We start from the raw sequence: 12,507 nt of genomic DNA, 5'->3' as shown, positions 1-12,507 counted from the left end.
GGAAACAAGAGTGATGTCGAAAGTAAGTAATACCAAGTAATGGGCTCTAAACCCGTTTTAGGCTTTTTCTTTTGTGAACAGAAGATTTCACTGACATCCCAAGTGCTATCTCAGGCCAAACCTAATTCATGCTATATGTTGCTAACCAGTTTTTTTAGGTTTTGCCTACGCAATGCGTACGAAGTACGCATGCGCTAGCAAAATCTAATGAGATCTCTATGTCGGGTCGGGTATCCGCCCCCTCCTCCCATTGGCTAGCTCCATAAATGGAGGCTAGCCATTGGTAGAGGGCTCTGTCTGTCAATCCCAGACCAGATTCGGGGGCGTTCCCGAGAATTTTTCCCTTTTGGCTACGTCACGCGACGTCAGCCAAAAGCCGGGAACGCCCCCGAATCTGGTCCGGCATTGACGGCACCCGGAAGAAGTCCAGGTGAGTGCTTGCTTTTTTTCCCGCCCCCCCCTCCCGCCCCCCTCCCGCTGGCTCTCACGCTCTCCAAAATTGCTTATATTTCTATAACGTGTACATTGTGACTCTCCGACGGACTAACATCCAATCGTTGACATTTTAACGTGGGACTATTTTGTCAAGCGGAGGGAGCGAGAAGACTATAAAAGTGAGTTTGTCCCTAGTGACGCGTTGCAAGAATGTGTCGGCTTGAGGGCCAGATTGTGCGGGTGGAGAGTTAGGTTTGATGGATCTTTGCGGGTGCGTTTTCTAAAGAGCCGCTCGAGGGTTGAGGCTGCGCAATCGATACCGACTTTAACGGACGGTGCCGAGTGAGAGGGTTCGATGGGCGGCCGGTAAGATGGCGGCGGCTGGTGTCCTCCGGAGTGTAAGGGTCTTCGGGGTCGGCTGGAGGACCGCAGGGCTGCGGAGTTAGCCGTGGCAGGCTGGGTCGTTCTGTGCGTCATCGGGGTGATCGCTCGCGTGGGCCTCGGCGGGAGTGGGGGCGGGGGGCAATCTTGTATAATGTCGACAGCTCCACTTTGGTTCTTAACTGAAAAGCCCGGGGTGTGCCCTTATAGTCTCCTCGGGTCAATTCGTGTGAGTGACTGTCGGGTACGTGGCGGAGGGTCGCGGTACTGTGACATGGGAGTCGGGCGGCGGTGACGGGAGGCCGTGTGACGGGCGTGTTTCTGAGGCGGGTATGATGGATAGTTGAACCGTGGCTTCGCGGTGACGGAAGGCCGTGCGACGGGCGGCTCCGTGGTATATGGCGGTACGGAGTATCGTGTGACCGGGGCTGGACCGGAGGGTGGTACGATTGGCGGGTACGGAGGGTAGTGTGACGGGGGTAGGGCTGGAACGGAGTGTAACCGGGTACTGCCGGCCGTGTGACTGGCTGCTCCGAGGTGTAGGGCATGTCATGTGGCTGGAGGTTCCCGGGTATTGCGTCGGGTACGGGGTGGTGTGACTGGGGTAGGGCGGGTACTGCCCACCGCGTGACTGGCTGCTCCGGGGTAGGGCTGGAACGGAGTGTGACCGGGGGTAGGCTTGGAACGGAGGGTGGTGTGACCGGGGTAGGGCGGGTACGAGGGTCGTGTGGCTGGAGGTTCCGGGGTATTGCGTCGGGTACGGGGGTGGTGTGACCGAGGTAGGGCGTGTGACTGACTGTTCCGGGGTATTGCGGTGGGTCGTGTGACTGGCGGGTCCGGGCGGTCATGATCTGGGCGGGCGGTGTTGTAAGATGTGCAGCCCTGGCTGGCAGGGAAGTGACTGGTACACCAGGGAATGTAGGCGGGGGGGGGGGCTCCAAGCCGAGCACGCACCCTCCGACCCACTTCCGCCCTGCACCGGCGGACAAACACGGACCCCGCAGCTGCAGACTGGACCCTGCTCAAGAGCCTCGAAGGCCACGGTCGCTGATGCGTGGACTCACAGGCTGCAGCCTTGGCCCGTGTGACTAATCAATCTGATGGAGATGGACATGTTCATGGAGGCCGCCCTGGGGTATTGTGGCAGTGTGCTGATTCCCTCTCATTCCGCCATCAGACACTGAAGGGGGGAGGGGTGGGAATCGCTTTCAAGAAAGATATTCACCTAACATTTGCCGTTTGCAGGACTCTTAACGTGATCAGGCAATGTTGGGAGACTGACTGCATCATCGATCACAGTGGTGAATCCCGGACTAGCTACTAAAAAGGATCAGAGTCAGGACCCCATAAAACACTTGAACAAGTTAAGTTCTCTGGTGTAGGTTTCAGCACCCACCAAGCATGCATCTTTTCGAAAAATGCAATGTTTAGACTCAGTGTCTCGCTTTGTTTGCCCTTGCTATGTAACAGGTTGCCTGTTTCCCATCTTCTACCTGCTTCCACATTTCCCCAGATCCCTTCACCCTAATCATCCTTCATAAATATCCTGACAATCTCGTTGGTCCACCCGTTTGGCTGTCTAAGGCGATTAAAGGGAATAGAAACAGAACGGATATGACTAAAGGGTACTCGATCTGCCATGTTTGTTGTTCAAAATGTGCACACGCCTTTACTAATGCTCATGTTTTCAGGACTGAGACGGCTTCTTTGACAATAAAGAAATAAAAATAAATTGAATTTTTAGCTATTCCAGGTTTGTGTGTATTATGTACTTGAATGTGGCTGGCAATGCCAGTTATTAACAGTTTTTTTTCTTTCTTGGTTCCAGCAGCTCTGGTATTTCAGGTCTGCAGAAAAGCAGCGTGTAAAGGGTCAGGTTAAACACCATTTGAATCCAGTTGTGCACATAGGGGCAGGGGATTCTTCTGGGAGTATTTTCCACATGGATTATTAAAGGTAAAGCACTCTGCTTTCTCGCCCACTCCATCTCATTAGCACCGTCTCAAGTGTTAATTGCAACTTTTTTCTTTTTTGGTTCAATTAGTTGGAATGTATCGCTCCTCCATGAGTCGGTGCACAGGTGTGCCGTCATTAAACTACCACTCTGGTAATCTCGTTGAATAATTTAGTACAAGTTGTCGAGTGCTATTGGAGGCATCTTCCATGATTAACGAACCGAGACAGGTAAAAATAAATCCTCTTTGACCATTCATACTACTGTACACTTACTTGGAAGCTGCTGCAAGCTTTCACTTTTCCCCCCACTCAGTTTTTAGGCTTCAGTTCTTAGCAACATGTAAGGTAAGCACACCCTTCAAAGGCTACATTTACCTGTAAATTAAATGAGATGCTGGAAGCACGAAAGGCTTGAACTGAAACTCCCGAAGCCAGTTGAATGAGTAAAACCTGCCCAGGCCAATTCAAACGTTTACTGCCAAATTATGCAGCAATGCGTTAATTACCTGTAAATTAAATGAGATGCTGGAAGCACGAAAGGCTTGAACTGAAACTCCCGAAGCCAGTTGAATGAGTAAAACCTGCCCAGGCCAATTCAAACGTTTACTTTTATTAAAACATGTCTGCATTGAATGATCTTCAACTGCACCGTATCTGCCATTTTCACAGTGAGTTGTTTTTGCAAATTACATGGCTTTAGAATTACCAATTTTCCCCGCATAATTAATGCTTATTTTAACCCTTAGTTTCTAGATCACAAGGTACTAAAATTGCACCTACAGTTATTCAGCCAAACGCTTTATGGGAAAGTTAGCAGGTCTCCTTTCAGTTGCTTACTAGTGTATTTGGATATTGAACTGCCACGATGCGATCCACCCTTTTCCCAGACAAGTTTGGGTTGAATATTATAAAGTTATGCACGTCGTTCTTTTATCTTTTTATTACCATAACCTCTTTTATTGTGCCCCCCCCTTGCAGAAAATCCTTGGCCTTGGCTATTACGTTTGCTGCAGTGCCAGTGTGCATATAGTCTTAGAGCTGCCGTGTTTCCCACTACTCCATGACCTGTAGTTAATGGTTTTCTAGCCCGGTCAAGTTGCCAGTTCGAGCTTTCATTTTAGTGGGTGGGTGGGTGGTCCTACTGTAACCTAGACTAAAGTGGTAGGTAGTAATTCTTGAAGTGGGCAAGGCACCTAGTGGTAGGCGTCCATTTGCAAAGAGCTGCCTGAAGTTGCTGCCGATGGTACCCGTTCGAGAGCGGAATGACTTGTCAGGAGGACTTCATCAACGATATACTATAGTTTTAAAGCATCCAGAAACACTGCTTGCGTTCAGTGCAGAAATCGAGACGACTAGGCTGCATACGTGGCTATTTGAGGCCCTGGTATGATAGCAAAGTAATCATTACACAGATCCATTTCCACAAAAAATATAACTGGTAGTTGGGGTGATCTTTCAGTCAATCCCGTACCTTAACTAGCCACAGGCATTTTGATCGAATTCAAAGATATAGGTATGGTATCAATGGACAATTAAACTCCAATAAATATCTAATTGCTGTGTTCTGGTACTGTCAGCAATTAATAAAAAATGCACATTTGTGAGCTTCAAAGGGACAAACTGCAAGCGCATGCGGGTTTGAATGTAATCTCATTTGCCTTGGACTATTCAAAACTGAAGCCATTTAATTGAAGCGGTCACGTTTTATTGGTATCGGGGATTTAGTTGAATTTGAAAGTGGCAAGTTTTAATAGATCTTTTTGGGTTACTTTTATGATTCTCTACGCGTACCGTTGCTTCCAGCTGCATTCATGATTATAATATTTTACTATAGTGTGGTGTGGGTTGGAGGTATTGCAAAAACTCGTGTGCCATTTTTAGGTTTTGCTTGGCAATGCGTACGAAGTACGCATGCGCTAGCAAAATCTTATGTCTTACAGTGGGGAACAGGGACTCGCCCCCTGCTCCCATTGGCTAGCTCCATAAATGGAGGCTAGCCATTGGTTGCCGGATCTGTCCGTCAAGGCCGGACCAGATTCGGGGGCGTTCCCGAGATTTTTTCCCTCTCCGCCTCTGCGATGTAGTCATCGCGGCGGTGGGCGGAGTTTCGTTTTTTTTTAATTTGTTTGTTTTTCCCATTACGCGGCCAACCGCCGCTGGAGGAAGTCGAGGTGAGTGCTGCCGTTCCCTCCCCCCTCCCGCTGTCCGTGAGCCCCCCCGCCCACCTCTCATGTCGTCTGTGCCGTTCCGCCCCCTCCCCGTGTATCCGTTCCGCTTTCCCCCTTCTCTCAGGTTCAGCATGCCCACCCCGTCATGTCGTCTGTGCCGTTCCGCCCCCTCCCCGTGTGTCCGTTCCGCTTTCCCCCTTCTCTCAGGTTCAGCATGCCCACCCCGTCGTGTCCTTTTATTTGTAGATCATCGTTGTGCCCATTTGTTAGCATCTCCTCACCCCTCCCTCTAAGCTTGATACCGCTATTCACGCCCCACACTTTGTTTGTCACCCCACATCTTCGTCTCTCTCAGAGGTTGTAAACTGCCCCTTTTCTCAGCCTGCCATGCTCTAATTACCGTTTCTCAGGGCCATCCGCACTCCCAGCATGGAATCTCTCCCCCGCTCTCAGCCCGTCGCACCTTGCACCCTAATTCTCGTCATATAAATAATCTCACCCCGCTTTCAGGGATTCACCCATTAATTTCAGATAGTACCCTCTACTCCCTGTATTATTTATTCCTGCTTCAAGTGAACCCCCACCCTCCGTCTACAGCACCCCTATCAGCCTTCTTCTCTTTCTGACCGAGTCCACTTTTAATCCCATCTGCCTGTTGTCTTAACATGTCACCCCTTTCTCCCACCAGTCTCCCACTCTCCTTTGCCCCTTCCATCTGTTTTATACGCCCCACATTTTCAGTCTGTCTTCTGCTTTGCACCCTCCCCCTCCGCCCCCCCTCCCCCTTTCCCACGTTAGTTCCTTCGTGGCTATAACGCCTGGGCGGCACCCCACGACCTAGCACTCACAGGGAGCAGCGTGACGTGTCACAGTGCTGCTTTACTCGATCATTTGTGTTCGTGGTGCGGGAGGACAGGCGTGTACACACAACAAAGTGTCCTGTTACCTGATACTTGCCTTGAGTGCTAACTCGTGAGCAACCTGCTGTCGGGAAGCTCTGCTTGACTCGTGGCCAGCAGAGGTGGCCCGGATTATCTGCCACGATATATTACACCTCTTGCGACAGTAGTATACTGCATTGTGCGTCCCTCAGACCTGGGTAGCCCGTAGCAGTGGGGGCAGGGGGGAGGCGTGCCACCATTATTGTTACATCACCTAAATCATAGGGATTTGGAAAATCCAAGTGTAGCAAAGCCAAGGAAAGCGTTTTCCTTTAGAGCCACGGTCCCTGGTTCGATCCGGGGTATTTGCTAACAGATAACACCTCCGTGGCATCTTTCTGGAAGGGGGGGGGGGAGTTGGTGTTGTTTACTCATTGCACAGGCCCTATGTATTTTACTCTCTAGGGGCTCGCAGTGTGTGGATGGGGGCTCGCAGCGCGTGGATGGGGACTCGCAGTGTGTGGGGGGGCTCGCAGTGTGAGGGGGTGCTCTGTGTGTGGGGGGGGCTCGCAGTGTGTGGGGGGGCTCTGTGGGTGTGTGTGTGGGGGGCTCTGTGGGTGTGTGTGGGGGGGCTCTGTGTGGGTGTGTGTGGGGGGGGCCCTGTGTGTGTGTGTGTGTGGGGAGGCTCTGTGTGGAGGGGCTCTGTGTGGGGGGCTCTCTGTGGGTGGGTGTGTGTGTGTGGCATTTGCGAGAGATTAGGCTATTGCCATTGTAAATGACAATGCCATTTATTTATCTGTTTTCAAAACGAACACATAAATAAAAAATTTGTCATTTACAATGCCAATAGCTCTAACTTTTACAAAGGCAAAACCGTTGCATTGTAAATGCTTGTTTTGTGAATGCAAGCAGTTTGTATTTGCAATCTTTTAACTTTTAGATATGAGACCCCGCAATTACTGACCGTTTTAATACCCCTGAAGGCAAATTAATAAGTGGGGCTGGAAAGTATGCGAATACTGATTCAAGTTTTTTCAACCAATGAGATGTATGTGCTAAAGTAGTCCTGTCAAACCTCTCATATCAATTAAAAATGTATATACTTGTACCAGATTTTGTGAAACAGTATTCTATTTTTGAAGTGTAGTTGGATCTATTTGCATATGTTGCACCATTTTAATTAACAATTAGTAAATGTATTAATTATTCCTTCATCACAGCTGGCAGTAAAGCTGATACTGGTGAGGGGTTTTCGCTTCAGATCTGATAAAGGTGTGATAATGTATCACTTGTATACTGGAGAGGGTGGTGAACAGATCACATCCTGGTCTCACTATCCAGATGCGCGGTGTGTGTTTGTTTGGCAGAGGATTTGTTCTCTGTATCTTTGTTTATAATCAGCCAGTTTTTCCAAAAAGCAAGGCAAAATCCCAAAGACATTCATTTAGTGGCTTCAGGCTCGAAGTATGGCTTAGTTCCAACAAAGCAACTGTCAAGTTTCAGTCATGTTTATTTCTGCATTACTTGAACTTGGACATCCCTTCCACTCATTCAGCCATAAAAGAAGAGAGAAAATGCAATATCAGGGCTAACCCCTGTGGGTTCACAGCCTTCTCAATGAGATTATCTTCCTGCAAGCACCTAGTTTGAGTTTTATGTTTGACTTTCCTCTAACAGAAAATTCGAAGGAGTAATGGGCATTAAAAAGAAATAAAACTGATTAAATTGATCAGTGAAACACTTCCCTGTCTGGGTGCCCTGATTATGTTTTCTCCGAAAGCACAAGTTTTGGTTCCCGGGAAGATAAGAGATCCAGTGATGTTGAAGTGTCTATATCCCTCTATGTCTGCAATGGATTAAACTGCCCTGCATCAATAAAACATACATTTGGCTTCATTTGTAACTAGCTATGGTACGCTTACTGACAGCTTTCCTACTATTACTGATTTCAGTTTCACATACAAATCATAGGATTTTACAAATCAAGTTAAAATCATAAAGCAGATGAGCTAATCCGGTCCCTGGTGTGGAGTACTGGGAGTGCATACAAATAGGAATCCAGGGAAGGGGCTGTGGGCACTGGTTAGTAATGCTGCAATCAACGCCAGGGAGTCTTTATTTTCAGTATTACTGCTCCAGGTAGGAGAGGTAATTCAGTAGCTAAAATGAATAGTCTCTAGACAGGATACTTAATTTCAAGTCCAAACTTGCTCCCTTGACCAAAGCTTATCACTTTACCTACACTATGCCTCGTTTCCCTTATACGTCAAATGCGCAAGTCACAAGAAACAAGACGACCACAGACTTAAGTTTCTTTAAAAAGAGATTCTTGAATTTACAGATTTAATTCGAAATACAACAGTTGGGTTCTGTTCACACTAGGCTGAGATGAGGGGAAACCATGTGTCCCTATGGACCTCAGGCCCACCCAGCCACTGCAAAGAGGCACCCGTCTGGCAACATCCTAGACAGACTCACTTCTCTATGTCTTTTATGGGGCACGTAGTGAAAAGGAAAATTGTCTTTTTACCCAATCTTGCATTGTTCATAACTATCAATACGGGTTGTGTAATATCCCTTGGTTTAATATCATTAGGTTAGGTTTCAAAAACCTAGCATGACAGCATTCTCTCGATGGACCTTTAAAGCCCTGAATGAAAAGGGGGAAAGCATCCTATGCTGATCTAATCTTTGGCCAGTCTCAGAAAAGATCAGTTCAAGGAGGAGATGGTGTTTCATTTCCATCAAGCTATAGCCTCTCTTTGAGTGGTTCATTTCTATATGGTAAAGTTACTTCTTCAAGTGCATATGTCTCTTGTGGACATGGTTAAGGACACATCTGAAGTGAAAACGAAGCCAAAACAGCATGGGCATTCAATTTCAATTTTATTGACTTAGATGTCTTACGAGATTAACAATAGAGATAAAAACGTGATTCAAACAAATGTTATCGAATTCTCTAGCTGACATGTAATTAAAATTTAATTTAAAACATGGGTAAAACAAATTTCATAAATGTATACAATTTATAAACGACACATTCGTTTGGTGCTGATTTTAAAAAAAGCAATCGAATCTATAGAGGTCAAGAGGTTATATCTAAAAACAATAGGTTTTACAAAATGGTTTCTGGCCTCTACTACCTCCTAATTAGAGCATAGTCATTCAGACAAACGTTTCTGAACTGAGGCTCCAATCTGACTGTAACGATGCTGTTGGTTGTTATGAATAGCTGTCCACAGAGACCTCACACAAAAACATAAAAAAATATTAGGAGTCATAAAAATGCACAGTATATGCTGTGTATTGCTACTGTTCTCCGAACCTCCCATTCTTGTAAAAATAAATTGAATATTCTTTACCGTACTCAATGCCCCCAAGGAGGAAGATGATGCCAATGGTGATGTTGGTGAGCTTCCGCTTCTTCTGAAAATCCATCAGGCCTCAGGCTCGTCTTCTGACGCCAATAGTAGACCTTGGTCACTCCAGTGATGGACGCCTGGGGCTAGGGTGCGGGTCACTACGGCCTATGGCTAGGTTTGCAGTCAAACAAAGTTAACTTTTGGGTGTAAAGAATGATGGCAGGTGTCTGGGGCTCATTTGCTTACCACAGGGGTCAAGATTAAACTAGTCTGGATTTTGTTTTTAAGTAACAAGTCACTGCCTCTCGGATGACATTGTACTTTGGATGAGGCTGGGGACCGGTGCTGGCTGGTACAGGATAGGTACGCCTTAGATGGAGGTCAGGTCAGACTCCCAGCTCCCCATGGTAAGCATTAAATTAGATATCAGATCAAGCTGACTAGTGGTTCATGTCTAGTAAAACTCAATGATGGGCCCAATCCAGATGAGCCTAGTCAACAGCTGGGGACAGGACAGCCTTAAGAGCAGCCCGAGACAGGCTCAAACTGCTGGGATCGAACAGAAACTGGAGTTCCTGACGACAGCTCGAAGGCAGGATTCTTTGTCACAATAACTAGCAGTTGAGGTCAGTCAGACTGATCAGTGGCTAGAGTTTAGTTCAGGTTAGATCGACTAGTGACTGGGATGAGGTTAGGATAGATCGACTAGTGGATGCATTTCAGCTCAGAATTACTGATTGCTGCGGTTTACTTGGGGCTTGTTAATGACCTATGTGCATGTTTGATTGACTGGCAGGTGGGGTGTGAACCAGAATGACCAGCGAATAAAGTCCAGATCAGACTGACAAGCAGCCTTGGGTGTGGCACCAACTAGCCAGAAGCTGATAGTCTGATGACACTTGCCAGAGTCTGAGGTGTGAATCAGATTGGCAAGTCGTTTGGGCCTTGTTCACACTAACCAACGGCTTGAATCCAGGACAGAAAGACTAGCAGCTAGGTCAGACTGATTGAGCGTTTGAGCCTCAGTAGACAAGTAGGATGGTGGGTTATACAGCACGATGACTGATGCCTGGGTCAAGCTGTCTGATGGCTGGGACCTGGTTCAGGCTGTTGACAGCAGCTGTTTGAGTTACTGTGGCTTGTGGCAGGGGCAAGGGTCATTCTGCCTGTGGTTAGGGTCCAGGTCAGTCCGTGTTGGGGTTTGAGGCTAAATGACCAATACCTAGATACTTAAAGACTTGCCGGGGTTCGGGTGAGACTTAGCTTGGGTAAGGGTTAAAATAGCAGTCTGCGAGGTCAGGATCATACTGAATGTCTACTGGGGTCAGAATTGGACTGACAAGGAACACTAAAATTAGAAGAACGATCTTTTACTTCTGATAGCAAGGCTGCTGGATCCCTAAAAACTCTAATCTGACCAGTCCGACTGCGAATTTGAGAACCAGGGCGACCTACGTTCAAGGTGACTCCGGCACTATCCTTAACTTGAGTGCAGATGTCAACACCTTTCTTCTACAGGTGGCTATTGATGGGGAAAGACTGCCTCAGTTTTTTCTTATACTCATATCTGACTCTCTACTGAAGTCCAACTATCTATTTTAGTTTATATCCTATTATGATCTTGTTTCGTTTGATACACTGTTCAAAGCCCCTCTCAATGTCGTCTATTCTACAGTCACTTCTCGACTATATGTGTTTACAAGTCTCTTAAATGCCTTGCACATTTCCTGTACGTTTTTCCGCACCTGCCTCCACTGTCCTTCAGCTTTTTGCCTCTAAGACAGTTACATCCACTCTTCAGCTGCCCGTTTCGGGTTTCTTTCGTGCCTAAATCCCTGCTACCCTTTTCTTTACAACATTTCAGCCCCCTCCTGTTTTTTCTCTCTCTGTGCTTCTCGGAAAAACTATCTATTTCTCTCTCTTATTCCAGTCGTGACCTGGTGAGACATGGATCGGGGTGTATCCATTTACTTTCTTGTCTCTGAAGTCTGCACTCTCCTTTTTTCCGTCCTCCACCCGCGGCTGTCTTGTATGCACGGGGCTATCGCTTCTCTTTCTCCACCCCAGGCTATACTCCTTTCCCCCCCAACTCCCAACCCTTTCCTGATGACGCCCCCTGTGTTTACTTTTCCCCTAACACACCTTTCCCCTCTTTTCTCTGCTTTCTGTAAAGTCACATTCCTTTACACCCCTAGCCCCGCCTTAGTGGATCAGTCCCCCTCCTCAGTAGATCAGCCCCCCTCCTCGGCTGTCGCTCTCCACTTCTGCCAGACAGGCCTTGCACCACAGGGCCCCCCTCTTCCACCGCCTGACCCTATGTACCTGCTATCTTCCTCCGCGTGGGCAAGCCTTTTTTATCCGTAGGCAGGTATAGAGCACCTGGCAGTCTCATTCCTCAGCTGAAGAGGTTTTCACTGACTGCCCTATCCTGGAAAAGGTCTTTAGACTCTCCCTCAACTGCACCTCCCTCCTCTCCTATCTACCTGCCCCCAGCCCCTACCTTTCCCACAGGTAGGTTCAGAGCACCTGTCCCTTCCCTCAGTCGAGCTTCTCTCCCCGGCTGCGTGGCTCAGGGTGTCTGGCTCATCCCCTCTCCGAGCCCTCCCTCCTGCTCCCACCCTGTAGCAGCACACCTAGAGCAGGAGGGCACAGGACTCTGCCCCCTCCACACGGCCATTGAACCACCTTCCCCAGAAAGGAGAGACTGTATTTGTTATTTCAGACTGCTGATCACTGATAGGGTGGGTGGAGGCCAATCGCCGCCCACGTACCATCTGATCTTCCGGTATTCCAGGAAGCTTTTCTCTCAGCGAACCTTATTTCACCCGATTGGTTGATTTCATTCTCTACGCTGCGCGAGCGCTCTCCAGCATCCCTCTTAACGACTAATAATTTTACTTTCCTGAAAGCGTCCCCTGAAAATACTTTTTCCGAAAAGCGTTTTTAAAATGCTTCAGAGATAATACGTGCCGAAAAGGGACAGAGCTGGAGTCTTTTAATCTGAGAATCGAGTTTCGGCGTCCACTCAGCCTGTGATTCTGGGCAATTATTAACATTTTAATCTGCAGTACTGGAAGGAGGACCAGCCTTTCCAGTTCATGTGTGTTTGTTCATTGGCGTTACTACTCAAGAGTTGGTTCTTCCCTACATAACCGCCATAGTCAAACATAAATGTACAGCATTCCCCTCAGTATATAAGCACTTATTTGGGTTAAACATGTATACCCAGATATGTGTACTTCTTTGTATAAATGTGTATATCAAACTTCCATTATGCTTAGCAAATGTACGTATTACTTATGGTTGTATTTTTCTATGTCTGGC

General features: G+C 47.6%; 1 protein-coding gene across 3 annotated transcripts in view; it reads right to left on the bottom strand.

Moving 5' to 3' along the window:
- Positions 1-11,841, bottom strand: part of LOC144790695 (major facilitator superfamily domain-containing protein 8-like) — a 157,398-nt gene extending 145,557 nt beyond the window's left edge. Inside the window, exon 1 of one of the 3 annotated variants that reach the window (XM_078665418.1) lies at positions 9,184-11,841. In XM_078665418.1, the coding sequence (XP_078521544.1) occupies positions 9,184-9,259 (76 nt within the window). In that variant the 5' untranslated portion in view covers positions 9,260-11,841. The remainder of the gene's footprint in view (positions 1-9,183) is intronic. The other 2 variants (XM_078665420.1, XM_078665419.1) reach the window with 2 other exon arrangements.
- Positions 11,842-12,507: the final 666 nt, after the last annotated feature.

Source organism: Lissotriton helveticus, chromosome 11, assembly GCF_964261635.1.
Source record: "Lissotriton helveticus chromosome 11, aLisHel1.1, whole genome shotgun sequence".
Classification (NCBI taxonomy): Eukaryota; Metazoa; Chordata; class Amphibia; order Caudata; family Salamandridae; genus Lissotriton; species Lissotriton helveticus.
The sequence above is the reverse complement of the archived record's forward strand: the minus strand, read 5'-3'. Positions and strand labels throughout refer to the sequence as shown.